This window comes from Colletotrichum higginsianum (genome assembly GCF_001672515.1).
Source record: "Colletotrichum higginsianum IMI 349063 chromosome 7 map unlocalized unitig_7, whole genome shotgun sequence".
Lineage (NCBI taxonomy): Eukaryota > Fungi > Ascomycota > Sordariomycetes > Glomerellales > Glomerellaceae > Colletotrichum > Colletotrichum higginsianum.
In genome coordinates this window covers 3,851,178-3,868,345 of record NW_017263917.1, presented here as the reverse complement: position 1 = coordinate 3,868,345, position 17,168 = coordinate 3,851,178, and the positions used below count along the sequence as shown (strand labels likewise).

At 52.7% G+C, this 17,168-nt stretch overlaps 7 protein-coding genes across 7 annotated transcripts; 4 read left to right on the top strand and 3 right to left on the bottom strand.

The window, feature by feature from the left end:
- Positions 1-765: 765 nt before the first annotated feature.
- Positions 766-2,615, top strand: CH63R_10858 (Allantoate permease; the record flags this gene model as incomplete). Its single annotated transcript, XM_018305832.1, has 5 exons — positions 766-939; positions 1,013-1,066; positions 1,147-1,198; positions 1,266-1,583; positions 1,642-2,615. 5 exons carry the CDS (start codon positions 766-768, stop codon positions 2,613-2,615), a joined length of 1,572 nt encoding a protein of 523 aa, XP_018155256.1.
- A 2,264-nt stretch (positions 2,616-4,879) lies between these two features.
- On the top strand, positions 4,880-6,287 carry CH63R_10857 (Pectin lyase; the record flags this gene model as incomplete). Its single annotated transcript, XM_018305831.1, has 4 exons — positions 4,880-5,223; positions 5,350-5,575; positions 5,646-5,815; positions 5,888-6,287. 4 exons carry the CDS (start codon positions 4,880-4,882, stop codon positions 6,285-6,287), a joined length of 1,140 nt encoding a protein of 379 aa, XP_018155255.1.
- Positions 6,288-7,009: 722 nt separating this feature from the next.
- Positions 7,010-7,754, top strand: CH63R_10856 (putative Extracellular dioxygenase; the record flags this gene model as incomplete). The annotated part of the gene is made up of 2 exons (XM_018305830.1): positions 7,010-7,310; positions 7,408-7,754. 2 exons carry the CDS (start codon positions 7,010-7,012, stop codon positions 7,752-7,754), a joined length of 648 nt encoding a protein of 215 aa, XP_018155254.1.
- A 1,754-nt stretch (positions 7,755-9,508) lies between these two features.
- On the top strand, positions 9,509-9,790 carry CH63R_10855 (uncharacterized protein; the record flags this gene model as incomplete). Its single annotated transcript, XM_018305829.1, has 1 exon — positions 9,509-9,790. The coding sequence occupies one exon, from the start codon at positions 9,509-9,511 to the stop codon at positions 9,788-9,790; it is 282 nt and encodes a 93-aa protein (XP_018155253.1).
- A 97-nt stretch (positions 9,791-9,887) lies between these two features.
- Positions 9,888-10,854, bottom strand: CH63R_10854 (Phosphoglycerate mutase; the record flags this gene model as incomplete). The annotated part of the gene is made up of 2 exons (XM_018305828.1): positions 9,888-10,478; positions 10,558-10,854. The coding sequence occupies 2 exons, from the start codon at positions 10,852-10,854 to the stop codon at positions 9,888-9,890; spliced, it is 888 nt and encodes a 295-aa protein (XP_018155252.1).
- Positions 10,855-11,362: 508 nt separating this feature from the next.
- CH63R_10853 (Peptidoglycan binding domain-containing protein) lies at positions 11,363-13,469 on the bottom strand (the record flags this gene model as incomplete). The annotated part of the gene is made up of 3 exons (XM_018305827.1): positions 11,363-12,009; positions 12,075-12,419; positions 12,497-13,469. 3 exons carry the CDS (start codon positions 13,467-13,469, stop codon positions 11,363-11,365), a joined length of 1,965 nt encoding a protein of 654 aa, XP_018155251.1.
- Positions 13,470-14,041: 572 nt separating this feature from the next.
- CH63R_10852 (Cytochrome P450 52A11) lies at positions 14,042-16,138 on the bottom strand (the record flags this gene model as incomplete). Its single annotated transcript, XM_018305826.1, has 5 exons — positions 14,042-14,116; positions 14,177-15,192; positions 15,255-15,441; positions 15,507-15,724; positions 15,793-16,138. 5 exons carry the CDS (start codon positions 16,136-16,138, stop codon positions 14,042-14,044), a joined length of 1,842 nt encoding a protein of 613 aa, XP_018155250.1.
- Between the last annotated feature and the right edge of the window lie 1,030 nt (positions 16,139-17,168).

Here is a 17,168-nt window from a genome sequence, read left to right as displayed (position 1 = left end):
CATTGTCTGCAGCAATGAAGCCTTGGCTGCCGTCACGATAACACAGATAGAAAATCGTTCCAGCGGGTGTGCAGCTACCGCAGCCGGATGATAACGTGGAACCAGTCCGGGTGCCCAAGATCAAAACCCCGCCACCAACAATATCTGCAGCAGAATGGTGACGGCAAGAAGTCGTCCTGCCGGCTTGCGGATGGGAAGCTTGGGCCGCCCGGCCATTAACGAACCGGGCCGGTCATGCAGGCCAGCCGGTCGGAAACCCGTCCCCGCTTTTCTCTGGCTATCGATGTCCGGGGGAGGGGAGTTGGAAACTCGACCAAAAATACTGCCCGGACAGTTTAACGCATCGTCATCTGTTATCAGGCAGACAAAACCCCGCCCGAGCATTTGCCGTGGTGCACATACGCACGGTATCTTGGTCGCGAAAACGCGGGGGTGGGATTGGCGGGCCTCGAGATATCTCGTCGTTGCACTGGAGATAACGAATCGCTCCGGCAATCCTGGCTGCGTCTCTCACTCACCCATTTAGGGAATTCTTCGCAGATGTGCCGATAAACGCGACGGACACAGTTGAGCCAACTCAGTCTCGCTTCTTGGGGTGTCGGTTCAACGCCGCAAGGTTGAGAAGAATCGTTAGCAACAGCAAACATAGATAAGACTGCTTATTGCATTATAAGATGACCATCCCGTCTCCGATGGGTTCCGAATGCGAGCTCTGTGACAATCACACCTGTAATCACACTTCCTTAGACTAATCCGCTGTTCATCATGGCCGACATCAAGGCAGAAAAACTCCAGCCTGAGTCTACAGACATGGCGGAGGTGTACGCAGAGAAAGTCGTCTTGTCTGAACACAACTTGGAGCTGGAGCGCGCGTTGCAGAACTATGTGCCGGACTCTGCCGAAGAGAAGGCGCTGGTCCGGAAACTTGATCTGTACATGGTAAGATGTCGATGGATGATGCTGCTTGGATGAGGCGAGTCAGAAGCAGAGGCAAAATTAACACAATAGACAGGGCCCGACTTTATGGTTCATGTACATCTTGGCGTATATCGACAGACAGAACATTGTAAGTTGATTGCGCCACCCCCCACCCACCCCGCTCCAGGAGATAGATCATGAAAGTCTAACTGACCTGGCTCTCTGCAGGGAAACGCCAAGGTCGCCGGCATGGAAGCGGACCTGCAGCTCGACGACTCCCGTGAGCAGGGCGAAACGCCGCCCACCACCCAAAAGCTAAGACGGAGATCTGGCTAACCTGTCGGCAGAGTACGCGATGCTGCTGTCCATCTTCTTCATCGGCTACCTCGTCTGCGAAGTCCCTTCCAACATGCTGCTCACGCGGTCACGGCCGTCGTACTACCTGCCCGGCATCATGATCGTCTGGGGCACCGTCTGTGCCATCATGTCGGTCGTCAGGAACTACGAGGGGATGCTCGCCCTCCGATTCTTCCTCGGGTGCATCGAGGCAGGCTTCTTCCCGGGCGTCCTCTATGTCATGACTTGCTGGTACAAGAGGGCAGAGATTGGTCAGTACCCTCAACCTGCAGCTGGCTGGCTCATGGGTGCCAACCCCCCACCAGTCTGTCTGTCTACGTCAGCACCCCCCCGTATCCGTACTAAGTGAAATTGCGTCCCCCTCAGGCAAGCGATTTTCCATCTTTTACACCGCTTCCGTGTGCTCTGGCGCGGTCAGCGGGCTGCTCGCCGGCGCAATCACCGGTAATATGGAAGGTGTCCGGGGCATTCGCGGTTGGCGTTGGCTGTATCTCATCGAAGGCGTCTGCACGGTGGGATTCGCCGTCATCTTCAAGTTCGTCCTGCTCGACTTCCCAGAGACGACGAAGCGTCTCTCATTGGAGGAGCGGCAACTGGCCGTGGTCCGGATGATCCACGATCGGCAGACGACGGCGGCCAGGCACGGCCAGCGTCTCACCCACTGGCAGTCCCTCAAGGCGGCCCTGGCCGACCCGCGGACGTACGTCTTTGTGGTGCTGTTCACGATGGACCTGGGATCCTGTACGATCTCCTATTTCATCCCCACAATCGTCAAGCAGATGGGGTACACGTCGGTCACGGCCCAGTACATGACGATTCCCATCTGGATGGTCGGCGCCGTCTTCCTGGTCGTGCTGTCCTACACGGCCGACCGGACCAAGGACCGCCGGTGGCACATCACGGGATGCATGTGCCTCAGCTTCGTCTGCACGATTGTCTGCGTGACCGTCTCGGACCCCAGGGTCGTGTACGCCATGCTGTGCTTCTACATTGCGGGTCTCTACACGGCGCTCCCGTTGATGCTCAACTGGGCCTCGGAGGTCATCTCCCTACCCGCGGAAAAGCGCGCAGTCGTCGTCGCCCTGGTCAACTCGGTTGGAAATCTCTCGGCGGTCTACGGGAGCAGGCTCTGGCCCTCGTCGGACGGGCCCCGGTTCGTCAAGGGCTTCGCGACGACGGGCGCCTTCACCGGCTTCGGCACCCTGCTGGCCGCGCTGATTCCGCTCATATTCTCGTACTTGCCGGCGGAAGGCAACACCAAGGCCGAGCGCGACATTTTGGCGCGCGAACGAGAGCTTGTCGAGAATTCTCGAAGCCCCCGACCCCCTGGTGAAGTCTAAAAGAAAGCCGTACGATGCTGGAGATGGCAAAGTGGAAAACCGGTCCTGGAGGCCGCCCCATCGGCGCGGGCCAGGCGCGGAGGCTCGAGAGTGGTTCTACCGGGCAACCATGTTCGGATAAATGTAAGATAGATGAGCCACGACATTCAGTGGCCCGCCTTCTGACAGAGTGGCGTTATTATGGGAATGTAACCCTCTTGCGGGAAGAATTAATGCCGATCACAGTGACAAAAGGCGGACTTTGATCAGTGGAGCGATTGTTTGGGTTTCTATCCGTCTCCCCCCCCTGAGGGTTGAAGGCTGAAGGCTGAAGGGGACATGCTGACTGCGTGCCGCCGTTGCCGATATTCCGTTCCTTTGTCCTCGGCAGAACGTCCGAGGTCCAATTTTGATGCGCCAAGGGGGAGCGCTCCGTAGATATTCCCGACGTGTTCCCACAAGAGTTTCCATCCGACCGGAATGGGTGATCCTTTGACGAATTGACGAGAGCCACCTTGGCACCACATTTCATTACCGTTCTTCATGTATCTGTACTGTAGTAGTGTAGCTTTCGATATTCTGCCCCAGCATGTGGATGTGGCTCTTTGGATGGGGCCCGCCACTGACCACTTCGCGGGCTGGGCTTGAGGCTCAATCTATTCCTTGGCATGCACATCCTTGTCTTGGGAGTTCGCGCCATACGACCGGGAGGCTTGCCCCCCTGGATGGGAAGGTGAAATATCAGCACAGAGAGGGAATTAGCCGCCTAGCCCGTTCGAGTCATCCGCAGTACACGCCATCATGACTCGAAAACACTAAGGGGAACGCGTTCCGCGGAAGAGCAATCTGAGTCAACACGTGTACCGCCCTCGCAATTGACTTTCCTCCGCAGACGACACCCTTGAACCTCTATCTAAAATAGAGATGCTTCGAGCAAGGTACTGAGCAGAAAAAAAGACGAACATCAAATGAGGAGGGAGCTTGGGCCTTCCGACACAACATAACAATGGGGGCTGACGTGACGGTTTATGCTTAACAGATCTTATCCTTCTCAGGACAACAACACACGTTGTGACGTTCCCACGGAAAACGACCGAGGCTAGAAGCCCACGAAGCCGACTTGGTGTTCTTGGAGCCGCCCCGGTTGTTGGGTCTTGGCGGCGCCGGGTGCCCAGTTGACAGCTGCTAGTGGCAGCAGCAAGTGCGTAACGCGCGAAATGCGAAGGGAACATGCCCTCGCGGGAAATTTAAACCGTTTCATCGGAATGGCTAACGGGGGTTGCCTAGGGGCTTAGCACGTCGGGCCTCTTTGACTCTCTTCCCATGTCCCTAACTGGCGGAAATTTACACCACGCTACGGAGAACTCTTTGCATACGGACCCTTGGCTGAAAAATGATTGCAGACGGAGCTAATTCTACGTAGAGACAATACTCCAGGCCTTGACTGCCGTTCAATGGTCTGCCACCCCCCGCTGTCCGCCGGCCTCGTGACGGCCTTCTGCAGCGGAGGAGGGCTCCAACAATGGCAGTCTCTAGCCTCCCCCCCCCTTCCCAGTCGACATGCGCGGCCCTACCAGCGGAGACAAGCAGGCTATTTCCTCCTTCTTATTGATGGGAACTGCCGGACCACGGAATATGAGCTTGTTGTTACCGCTCGATTCGGGTGTGACGCCGACGCTATCACTGTAACCCCGGGACCGACGGGGATAGTGTCGTGGATGGTAGATGAAGGGGTCACAGAGCGCGTCTGATACCCATGCAGCAGTGGAGACACTCCACCACCCCATCCCTCCACGTAGTCGGATCCGGTACGCACGCCATGGTCTGTGGGCAGCTAAGGCATGGGTGGATTGAGCAATGTCGTCGGCCGATTACACATTTTTGTCTCATGGGAGGGCAGGCTGGGAGGCATGTCGTGAGTTGTGAGATGAAGCTGTCGTCTGCCCTGTTGGTGGAGATTCGGCATGGCCCATAGTGGTTAGGGTTAGGGAGGGGCCGGGCAGAAAGGGGCGTGGAGGAGGAGCCTAGAAGGAGGGATGAGAAGGAGAAGGAGAAGGAGAAGGAGACGGAGAAAGAAAAGGAAGACGACAAGGAGGATGATGTGGGACGAAGGTTAGTCCGGCAAACATATATCATCGACTGTCAGCCACATTGCTTGACTTGGAAGATCCTGTTCCTCTCCAGCGGCTTTCACCCTCTTGTCTCTCTTTCACATCCAACCAACCACATTCATTCTTTTGTATCTTTGTGCTTCTTCTTCTTATTTCGAAAGCTTCCCAATCATCATGAGATCTGCTCTTCTCTCCGTGGCCCTGGCGGCCTTCGCTCCTCTGGCTCTCGCCGCCGATGCCGTCAAGGGATCTGCCGAGGGCTTTGCCATGGGCACCACCGGTGGTGGCTCCGCCGCCCCCGTCTACCCCTCGACCACCGCCCAGCTGGTCTCTTACCTGACCGACTCCTCGGCGAGAACCATCGTTCTCACCAAGACCTTTGACTTCCGTGGCACCGAAGGAACCACCTCCGGAACCGGCTGCGCCCCTTGGGGAACTGGCTCTGCTTGCCAGACCGCCATCAACAAGGACAACTGGTGCACCAACTACCAGCCCAATGCCCCCAAGACCAGCGTCAAGTATGTTCCACAAGCTGTTTCCCCCCCTCAATGCCAATCACGGATCTCGAGCTTCGCAGGAAGACCAGACATGCATGGGTGGCAAAGCTTTTGATGACTGCAGACTAACACGATCGACTCCCTCAGGTACGACAACGCTGGCCTTAACCCCATCAAGGTTGCCTCCAACAAGTCCCTCATCGGTCAGGGCAGCAAGGGTGTCATCATCGGAAAGGGTCTCCGCATCACCGGCGGCGCCAAGAACATCATCATCCAGAACATCAAGATTGAGAACCTCAACCCCCAGTACGTCTGGGGTGGTGATGCCATCACCCTCGACGGCAGCGACCTCGTCTGGATTGACCACGTTACTGTGAGTTTATGCACATGCAAAGTACTTTACAAAAACCTGAGGCATATCTCTAACAAGACCTCTTCTCTAGACCTCCAAGATCGGCCGCCAGCACATTGTCCTCGGCAACGGAGCCTCTAACCGCGTTACTATCTCTAACAACGAGATTGACGGTTCTTCTACCTGGTCCGCCACCTGCGACGGCCACCACTACTGGGCTCTCTACTTCACCGGCAGCAGCGACATGGTCACCTTGAAGGGGTAAGTGATATCCAGAGAATATCAACCCCCCCTCCCACCTCGTGACGAGGATATGCTGACAACCCGGGCTAGTAACTACATCCACCACACCTCCGGCAGAGCCCCCAAGGTTGCTGGAAACACCCTCCTCCACGCTGTCAACAACTACTGGTACAGCAACACCGGCCACGCGTTCGAGGCCGACTCCGGCTCCAAGATCGTCGCCGAGGGCAACGTCTTCCAGAACGTCAAGGCCGCCTACCAGACCGGCCTCTCCGGCAAGGTCTTCGCCTCCCCCGACACCAACACCAACGCCAAGTGCTCCTCTGGCCTCGGCCACGTCTGCCAGCTCAACGCCTTCGGCTCCAGCGGCTCGCTCGCCGGCAGCGACACTTCCATCCTCTCCAGCTTCTCCGGCAAGAACGTCGCCTCCGCCGGCACTGCCAACGACGCCAAGTCCGCCACCACCAGTGCCGGATTCGGCAAGATCTAAGCTGCGGCTAATGATGACGATGCTTTTTCCGCAGAGCCTTCAGAGGGGGTGAAAGGAAGGGGTAGTTTTCTTTTTGTGTCGGGGGGTTACAACAGCAGCCAACGACAGATTCATGTACATATCTTACTTCAAAGTCCGGAAGGGCGTAAATATAATGCTTGATGCATCATCCATTTCTTAGACGATTTTCGGCGCTTGTGAATCGGGCCTGCCAAAGGTTTTTTGGAGTTGCGGATCGGGATCGTCTTGATGTTTACACGGAAAGCAGGACTTCGCGCTTGGGGTCGAGATACAGCCGGTGCGAGTCAATAATTGTCCTCTCTTAGCAGTTTCTGCTGATGGGCCTATACTGTTCATCTGTTCAATTCTTTTTCTTCTCCTTGTTGATAAAATGAAAACGACGGATTGTTATTTACGCAGAAAGAAGCCAACGCGGCCGGATTGTTGACTTGAAGATGGTCCATAATGAGACGGGTCAAGCGGTCCAACGGCGACTCGGGCCATGAGATCTTGGAGCTGAGGCAACTGAGTTGACCAGACAGTATGATCTGGCGAAGGACAGCAGTTTGAAAGGAATATACCAAAGGTCAAGAGCACATACACAAGCTACTGTAGTACATAGCGTGGTGGAAGATGCTCGTCCTCAATCAAGATGCCGACTAACCAATGTGCCACAAGATAGACCGTACTTCGTTACAGGTGAACGCATCCGCAACGACATAATGGAGACGCAGACCGGAATACCACTCGTGCTAGAGTTGCAGTTCATCAACACTCGAACATGCCGTCCAATTGGAGATCTGTTTGTGGAAATTTGGCACGCGAATGCAAGTGGAGTATACAGCGTGGTTGCGAACATCGATAACAGGAACAGCTTGAGCACTTTGCAAGGAAATGAGGAAGGTAGTGGAGAAAGGACGATGATAGGAAGGATTATAGACGAGAGCTGGCTGAGAGGAGTGCAACAGACAGGAGCCAATAGGGTGGTACGATTCAAGACGATCATGCCAGGATGGTATCTTGGTAAGTGCGTTGATCTCGGGTTTGATGGTATCTGACAACAGTTAACAGGATGGGCAACACAAATTCATCTCCTAGCCCATAATCCTTCATTCACCAGGAGACTCTGGAAATGGCACACTCGCCTCTTCATTCCCAGCTAACCACTCTGTCCAAGCCTCTCACGTTGGACAAACTTTCTTCGACAGCAACCTGCTTGATCATGTTGCTGCGATCCATCCGTATAAATCGAACCCTCAATGGCGGAACAAAAACGACGAGGATGCAGTGCTCACGCAGGAGAGCAATACTTCGGAGCCCATGGTGCAATATATGATGATGGGAAACGGGATCGAAGAGGGCCTACTTGGATGGATTGTCATTGGCATCGGCCCAGAAGTGAACGTCAGAAGAGCTGCGAGTTGGTACGGGACTTGGGGACGAATGTGGAGGAAGATGTGGTACTGAGCTCATTGCAAACCGGGCGCAAACAATGCAATTTTTTGTTGTGTTGACGCAGTTGCGTAAGATAATGCAGCAGATCTGCTTCGATTGTGCTTTCTCCCGATAAGCTTTACCCCAGTACTTTTCTCTCAGTAACGTTCTCAGTGTTCTACCGTATGTTCGTCATAGCTGTCTCTGCTCCGATTTAAAATCACGCTTCCTACACCATAATCGAGTGAGTACCGCCGCAAGGTGATTTACAACTGATACTTCTCAATATTCGCCATTGAATCTTTGATCTTTCCTGTTTAATCTCGCCATTATGGCCCGGAATGATGTTGCTTTCAGTCTCCGATCAACCTGCATCCTACTTCTAGGTTCTAAGGTGAATATCGGTGTGCGCGTAGTCGTGCGGTCCGAAACACCAACGCTAGTATGTTTTTTCCCCCGTCTACGTCTTATAATTCGGGTGATGGAGTGGACACAGTTCTCGGTCCGTCAAAAACCTTGTCTTTTGTGTCCAAATGGAGTGGCTACAATCAGGCTTTCGTTACCAGGTGGTAACATGCGGATTTTGATGCTCAGGAACAGGCCGAGAAGTGAAATGCACAAGAATAGAAACATCATTAGTAAATCTAGTAAAATTGTCAATACGTTTCTACAACCTAAGGCTTCTCATCAAGATTACTAGATATTCAAGTTCCAAAGGTTTCCGCAACACAACTATTACATCGACCCAACACTTTGCCTCCTCAATATGCGGTTTCAAGTCATCCTAGCGTCTCAGGTGGCGGTCGTCGCTGCGGCACCCATTACTCCTGTAGGTTCAGTCTCGCCGAGGTCATTGGATCGCTACTGATACTCGCTGTCCATAGACTCAAGAACAGCATGCTCATAACGCCAATAGAGAGGGTCTTGGCTACTCTTACAGAGACTTCAAGGGTGCCCCTGATTCTTGAGAAGAAAGATCTCGAGGGTCCTGAAATCGATACATTGTTATGGGAATGCCTTCCTCTGCTCTGGAAGACATGGATTATTTCCTCTAGCTTTCTTACCACTTTTGAGACACACTGGTCGAGAAGACCATTTGAACACATTTCAGGGCTGTTTCATACCTAGAAATCATTCAATGGTAAGAGAAATAGACCTCAGAGCAAGTGAATTGAAAAGTTTTGGCGAAGTTTCTGGACCAGTAACATATCTCTTCCTTCTACTGCGTTTTGCTCCGGCCTTTTGGTATCTGGCCTAGAGAAGCTATGTCATTGCCTAGGATAAAAGTTGCTAAAATAGACTACCCGGATCGTCCAATTGTTAGCAGCGGGCACGTCGAATAAATCAACCCGGATAAAGATTCCGGAAATTGTGAGATATGTCACGGAGGACCGGATTGTTCCACATGGACACCCTGATACATGCGCCACCGGAACAAGAAAGCTTGATACTGGGCTGGTATAGTGGAGGCATATTCAAAAAGTCTGAAACTATGATTCGACCAAGGGAGGGATAAATTATGAACCAAAGGAATTTGAACGGAGTTTTCAGTGCCTCACCGAAGCCTAATGTAATTTTCTTTACCAGTATAGGGTACTTCAGCATTGCTCTCTAGAATAGAAAAATTCACCAAGTCCTCAACCATCGACAACAAGAGAAAGCAGAATACGGGGATATCAGCCGGGAAGAAAAGAAAGACCCGCTCTACCATGTGAGTCCTTTCTCATCCAAACAGACGTCGGATGTTCAAGAGTTCTGACGAACACGCAGTTGCAGAGTCCCTGACGATGTTCGACCCGATCGCCAGCATGATCGTTATTGGCACACTCGCCATGACGTCGGTATACGGCTCATACGTATACTGGACCACCCATGGCCCGACTTTAGACGATTGGCGCGAACGCAAATTGGCTGCCGACAGACAACGCCTTCGCCAGGTGATCCGCGAGGAGAACCGTGCGGCTGACGCGGCCTTGATTCGTCAACTAGTCGAGAGAGCCGCCACACTCAAGACAACTCCAGTCGCGGCGAAGGAAGCAGAGAACGAGTCGGAGAAGAAGTACACCTAATCAAGCGAAAGATGATATGGGATACTTACGTGGAATGAACCACAATGGAAGATTGTATTGGCATAATATGACGGATCTGGGAAGTCTTGCCCTGTAGCTAGCCAGATGACACGTCTATTCTATCACCACGGACCAACAAAGCAATCGTAGACCCTTCTCTGACTCTGAACTCCTCCTGCCCACCAACACCCAGTATGGCTGCGATGGCGTATGAGTGAACTGTCAGTGAAACAAACTGGCTTGCGTCTGTCGAGAAGATCTCATTCAGAACCTGCCGCTTCCTGGCAAGGTGCTCCTCGGTCGTCTCAAATCGGTCGGCCTTCCATAGCTGGTCTTCCTCGGTGAACCCTGGCTCGATGAAATATCTCGGATAGGCACTCTCGATCCATTCCTTGGGGCTTCTCTTGTCGCAAGTGTGATCCGTCATACGCTCTCTCAGTCCCTCCTTGACGAGAGGCCGGAACTCCTGGCCCCTCTCCTCAACCAAGCCGCCGAACACGAGCCTGCTCGTCTCGAGGCACCGACGGAGAGGGCTCGTGTAGAAAGACTCCGGGAAAGGCACTTTCTGGGTCGTTGTGGCGTCCGCCCAAAATGCACTCAAATCCTTTGCTTGGCGAATGCCTGTGTCGACAAGCTCAGCGTCGAGCCATGTGACAACACCGTCGCCGTCGAGATGTGACCAGTACCTCTGTGCCAAGAACATCCATGAGTAATCAGAATAGTCGACGGGGTAATGAGTTACTTGCATCCCACTCAGTTGTCCCGACTTTAGCTGCCTGCACGTTATGGAAACCCAGGCCATGTCTTGTCAGATACAGGACCTTGTACTCGACGCCTTCCGGGCTCTCAGCGTTGAGTCTGTTGACGTGGGCGGTGAACCGCTCCCATGGCTTGGCGCCTGCGTCGTTGGTCGCATCTTCGAAGGGTTTGTCGAGGAGGCCCAGGCTCGGCTGAGTCGTTGCCTTCCCACCAGGACTCTTCTCCGCAACCTGGTAGTAGTTCACAAAGTACTCAGGAAGGATCGTAAACTTGTAGCGATGGATGGGGTCGGCGGATGCGGCCATTTTTGGTCGCTGCAAGGAATGCGGGGAAGGAGGTTAAAGGGTTGAGTGAGCGTGAACCAACAGCTATGGATGATGAAGAGGCGAAGAAGGAACAAAGTTGGGGGATATGTGGGGGCCGGCTTAATAAGTGTGTTTAAGCGCAATAGAAAAAGAAACTGACCAGGCGCGTCATTGCTTGGGGGCTTGCGGGAAATACTGAAAATCATTGAGGCTGAGCATCCGGTGGTTCAGCCTACCCTACCTTACTTGGCTTATGGCGTTCTAGGCTCCAGTCTCATCGGAGGGTGTTCGAGCGAGTGCTAAAGGGAGCGTTTTTGGGGGCCTTTGTCCTTCAGCGAGGCGTATTCAGCCTCCAGTCAATCAAGTAAACAGTAATATGACAAGACAAGTGTTTTGAACATCAACTACAATCTCTGGTCTTGAATGCTGGGTTGAAGTTTGAGAAACCGACACCAATAAAGGAAATCCAACACAGCCTGCCAAGCTTTCTGCATCCGACAAGAGAATTCTATTTCATTCCATCAAGAGACGCGAGAAACTCCTTTCCTCCACGGGAACGCTCAGCTAGGCGACGCGAAATAAAGTCGGTGTCCTTGATGACATATTCGGGTATGACGATATCTCCTTTCTTCCACTCATACCAAGGCCGGCCGGGCTTCTGTATGTTTTTACATCTCAAGAAGCCCTCAAGAGGCGTTGGGCGGTATGAGGGGTGGTTAGCCACTCTGTAGTGGATGGAGGGATGCATTTCTTCGTTTGTCTGGCCAATATCGTTCCCAGCACTGTCCTTTTTGTATTCGCCCGGCGTCCTGTACTTTGACAGAAAGGGCAGAAATTTCATGAAGGGTTCGAAAATCTCAATGACAGGACCGTTAGCCCAGGCATCATCTGCATCGTCGGGAACCGCCTTCAAAGACGACTCGAAGAACCAGGTGTGGTTGATCCCTATTCGGACTGGCTGCAGAAGCCGGTTCCACCAGAGGCTTTCTTTCATTTTGGCGCCGTGAATCAGCTTTTGGCGTGATGCAATTTCGCGATCGGCAAGACTTAACGATGGTCGCCATTCGCTATCGCCGTCTTTCTTTTGTCCGTCGTCGATCCGAACGAACTTGCTGATTTGGTCACACATCCATGTGAAGGAGAGAAGGGCAAGTTCTACTTCAATCAGCAGGCTCTCTCATCTCTCATCTGCGACGCGGAGGGGGGATCAAGCTACTTACGTTCACAGTCGTACGGGAAGCCCCAAAGGATGAATGGATTGCCGCCACCGATGTTGATGTGGCTGCCAGGGAACCAAACTTGTAGTAGCTTCGATTCGTCGCTTTCCGTCAACTGTTCGGCCATCTCGCTTTCAATCAGGGCTTCCCAAGCCTGAGAAAGTTCCTTTTCCGAAGCCTTTCCAAGCTTTGTTCGCACAAGGACCCTAAACTCTTCCGCGAGCTCCGTCCTCGGCTTGCCGCTGGGCTGCGGACGTTGGTCATTGTTGCCTGGGAGGCGCCAGAGGGTCGGGGTGAATGCCCGTTGGTGCTCATCAAGTGACAGTGCGTGAAATGCATGCTTGATGTCTGGATGGGAGTGGCAGAAAGCTTGATCAGCACAGCCGTCAAAGAGTAAGCATGCCGTCAGAACCCAACAAACTTACATCTGCTTAGGGAAGTGTTGTGGAATCCAAGGCTGTCAATGCCGGCAAAAGGAACGAACCGAACGACCTGGTTGAAGATCTTCGTGTACCAAGCTGTGACGGGGATTCCCATTTCGTCGATGGAGTCAAAGATCCCCCAACCCGGGACACCCAAGGCGCCAACAGTGTCGAAGACCCCGACGACCTCAACAATTCTGGTAAACTCCGGGGGAAGGTTATGAGGTACCTTAAACCAATGGTCATCCACGTCAGGAGAGTCCTCCAGATACTCAAATCCCTGTTCACGCACGCCTGTTATCCATTCTCGAAAATCTTTGGACTTGCGGAAGTTGAAGCTGTCGACAGTCCTCTTTCGGTAGAGATCATACAGGTCCGGAAAGTCGTCCAATTCTCTCGGCTGGATGATGCCGATATCGTTAATCAGACCTGCTACCGATCGGGCGGTGTAAGCACCCCTGGAAAAGCCAAAGCAGTAGATCTGGTCGTTAGGGGCGTAGTTCGTGACGATAAAGCTGTACGCCTCGAAAACTCGTGCGTCGAGACCGTCACCAAAGCCAGCTTGACGCCCCCTCTCGAATAAGCCTACACCGGCGCCGGTACCGACTCCAGCGCTGTAGTAGACGACCTGCTGACAGGTGTTGCCATCCTCGTCCTTTCCTGTCAGGGCCATGGAACGGGCGAGTCGTGTGACGTTGGAGGGGATGTTAATCTCTCCAGACACAGATGATTGCCAGGTGCCGTCGCAGCAGATGATGATCTTCTTACGGTGAGCTTTCTCACAAACGTCTGACACAGTGGACTTTTTCTTGACTTGCAACTCATCAACTTGTTCGAGGGTGTAAATCTGCGAGGAGGGCACTTGGCCAGAAAAGTTCAACGCAGGTGGCACGACGGACTTGGGCTTGAAATCGGTGGATCCCAAGACGAAAGATCGCCAAAGATCTGAAGAGTTGGTGCTTGCGGGCGGCTCCATATTTGAATGAGGTATTTCAGACGGGTTCGAATCGTGAAACTGGTAAAGCGGTCGGAGAGAGGTCGCCGGGGAGTGATGTTTGGAGAGTGAGAGACCTCGTCTATTTATGAACGGGTACAGATAGGGGCCTGTTTACTGACAAATGACTTGGCCGCCCTAGACCCCCATGATAAGAATCATGTATGGCACGTGGCTTGGAACGTGGTAATAGAATAGAATTCTTCTGTGTGGTGATAACTTTTCAGCTGGGCGCAACAGTTATATATGGCATTCCTCGCCGCTCGACGTCGAAACTAAAACAGAGAAACTAGGGAATGGCTCGGTCCGCCAAATCCCGAAAACGAGACATCAAGCAAATCGACTCGTCTACTCTATTCCAAAAATTGGTGTTGAATATGGTCGGGGCCCACGAGCCATTCAGTAGCTTCAGGGGAGCAGGATTAAACCACTTTTAAAGCATGTGATCAAGTAACTATCCGATAACCATCCCCCCCCCCCCCTACGTCGGCTTCAAGCCTCAATACGAATTGCGGTTACATCGGCAAGCAAAAGTTCTCAACACTAGTATACCATCACGCTTCTGTAGCTTCTTCCAGCCTCACACGGACCTTCATATTGTCGACTGGTCGTGCAGTAATTTGCCTTGTCTAGCCATCAAGTCAGCAAAGGCTGTAAGATAGTGCGGGAAGCTCTGAAAGATCGCTTACGCTGTAGAGATGCGTGCTGGACTTGTGCTGTCCCTTTTCGTTGAGGATAGGCCTCCCCTTTTCGTCTAGAGTTGCCTCCCCCAGGCCAACCTTTTCAAAGGCATACTTACCGACAACACTGGCCAGAATAACTCTAGCCTCGATGTTGGCCAACTCTTGCCCGATACAGTTTCTTGGCCCTCTCTCGAATGGCCTCCATGCAGCAGAGGGAATGATGTTGTCTCCGGCCTTACTGATACCTACTTTCTCATCGTCGTTCGTTGCCATGGACGTGTCCGTATTACCGAGCCATCGCTCCGGAACGAAGTCGTCCTTGGTACTCCCGTAGACCTGGGGATCTCTCTGGATGACGGTGGCGCAGTTGTATAGAACAAGGCCGTCGACGCATACACTGGTCTTGTCAGGCAGCTGGAGATGGAAGTTTGAGCCAGGAGGGGTAAGACGCGCGGAGCCGGCAGGTGGGTACAGGCGCAGAATTTCCTTGATGATTGCTGATGTATAGGTCATCTTCTGAGTGATCTCTTCGCCTCTGGTGAGCAGGGCTTCGCGGACAGTTTCGGGGCTCAGGTCTTGACCAAAAAGACTATGCAGCTCGGCTCTGAGAGCCTTCATTGCGCGTGGAGTCCGGGACAGCTCGTAAAAGGCCCATTGGAGGAGAATGCTGGTGGTGTCGTGGCCGGCGAACATGAAGGTCTTCAGCTGGTCCTTGGTTCCGTCAATGATGTCCTGAGTGAGGATTTCAACATCCCGTAAACTCAGCGCCAGAATACTGCGACTTGACACGTCCTGGTTTTGTTTGACATCATCGAACTTGCGTCGAATGAGGTCCTCCAAGAACGTGTTGAGAGCATTGGCCAGCTTCTTTCGTTGGCGGTTCTTCCGAGGACCCTCCCACCACTGGAGAACGCCGTTGCTTTGCTTGTAGGATAGAAGAAATTCTTTGTAGCCCTTGATAAAATCGCCCTGTAATTCTTCTGGGAGTTGAGCACCGAGGTCGACGTCCATGGTAACAGCGCCTAGACAAAATCAAATGAGAAACACATGCTAAGAGAAAGGAAAGGTAACTGTATGGACGAACCGATGATATCAAAAGTGAGGTTCGTACACAGAGGCTCGAGCTCAAAGACCTCTCCAGTGTAGACAAGTCTGTCCAGTTTCGCAAGGAACGCCTGGGTCTTGTCCAAGATTACTGGCATTAAGCTTATGAGATGTTGAGGGGCGAATCCCGGGTTGAAGTGCTTTCTCATATCCTTCCATTCCGGACCCTGTAACAAGTTACTCATAAGTGTCTGCTGATAGTGAGTTGTACGGTCTGACAGGAATTCCTTACATAGGACATGACGATCGATCTCTCGCCCAAGAGCGGGAAAAGATGCAGCATCGTATCTGACTTGGGCAGGCTGTAAGGCCATGTCTTTGACTGTCTTGACACCTGCTCCGCAATCTCATGGGATCTGATGAGCAGCATTGGGCGGACTAATGGGCGCAAGTCAAGGAACATGACAGGTGGGGATCCGATTGATTCGGCCATGTCGTCCATGGCAGGGTCTGATCGCGAGATTAATTAGTCAATCACATTCAGCGTCGAGCGCAGCGAACAGACGGGTTCAACCTACCCATCTGGCCGTCCTTTTCTCCACGCTTCCTATGGAAAGCATCGATCGCCTTGAGATGACCCCATGCCAAGGATGGCTTGAGCTGGGGAAAGTGCGCATATTGCTTGAATCGACGGTAGTTCAGTGCCGAATAGAGGTAAAGTATGAGCGCCGGAAGCGCTAACAGCGCTATAGATAAAAGGCCCAGCATGCTGAACTGCTTTTTCCAAACCGTTGGTAAGGATAAACCAAAGAGATACGGTATTAGATGTAAGGAAGGTGGTTTCCAGGGCAGCCGCGGGCTCAATATAAGGAAAATGCAAGCGACACGCGTCGGAGGCTGTGGAAGCTGTTTCAAGAAAAGCATGGGTCAAATTCCCACAGCTCCCGCCGTCTCATTCGGAAGAGCACACCAACATATACTTATATTGTCCCTAAGAGACTTGGCATAGGAGCCATGATTATTCCGTCCACTCTAGGAGGATCACCTCGGCTGACAGAGGCAAAGCGTGGATGACGGTTCCACCGCTGACAAGTGGCGGGGTTCGCGTCATCGAAACGCTGCAACTAACGATGGACATTTCTTGGACGGCTCAGCTCTGCTTGAGCTAGCGATCATTCACTTCTACCGTCTCTGAATCGTCTGGTGAGGTCCAGCAGGGGACGCGCGGGTTCCGCTCAAGCCACATGCAAGCGAACCAGATGATAATGTGGGAGCTTGAGAATGAGGGGACAAATCGGAAGAACTGCATCTCCAAAACCTCACTTGGTGGCCAGTTAAGGTGACATCACCCCTGATGAAGTGGACGGCACTAGCGGGGGTTGTCTAGTGCGGTCTCCGCAATTTATACACGATCTCGCTCAGCGTTGGTTTTGCCGAGCAACACGAGTACGAATCCGCAGCTCGCCTTGACAAGGCGAGTAGCGAGCGAGTACGAAACCCCATCTCGCTAACTAGATTTTGCTTCCGCTCAGGGTCCCCTGATTTGATTCAGTGCTCCATAAATTACATGCTGACCGATGTCAGGACAGGCCTGTAAACGGAAGACTCTATTGAGGCATATCTGATTGGCTTCGTCTGTAGAAGTGGCATACCCATACGTTCGAGCGTAAACCTCGTCAAGGATTGGGTCTACACAACACACTCTTCGTCAGCTGAGAAAGAGTCCAGTATCACGTTGGCCAATCCGATGGGCGGGGGTCTTTCTGGACACTGTTTTTAAGCCCTACTTCCAAAGCACGAGAAAGGTGTAAGAAGGTCGAGATATCTGAGTTGGAAGAGACATGGCCTCAGAAATAAAAGAGTGCTTGTAAGAGATGTTCCTGGATGGACATCCGCCATTTATGCTGCAATTTCACATGATTGAAATTGTAACCGACCTTTGAGCTTTTGAGGC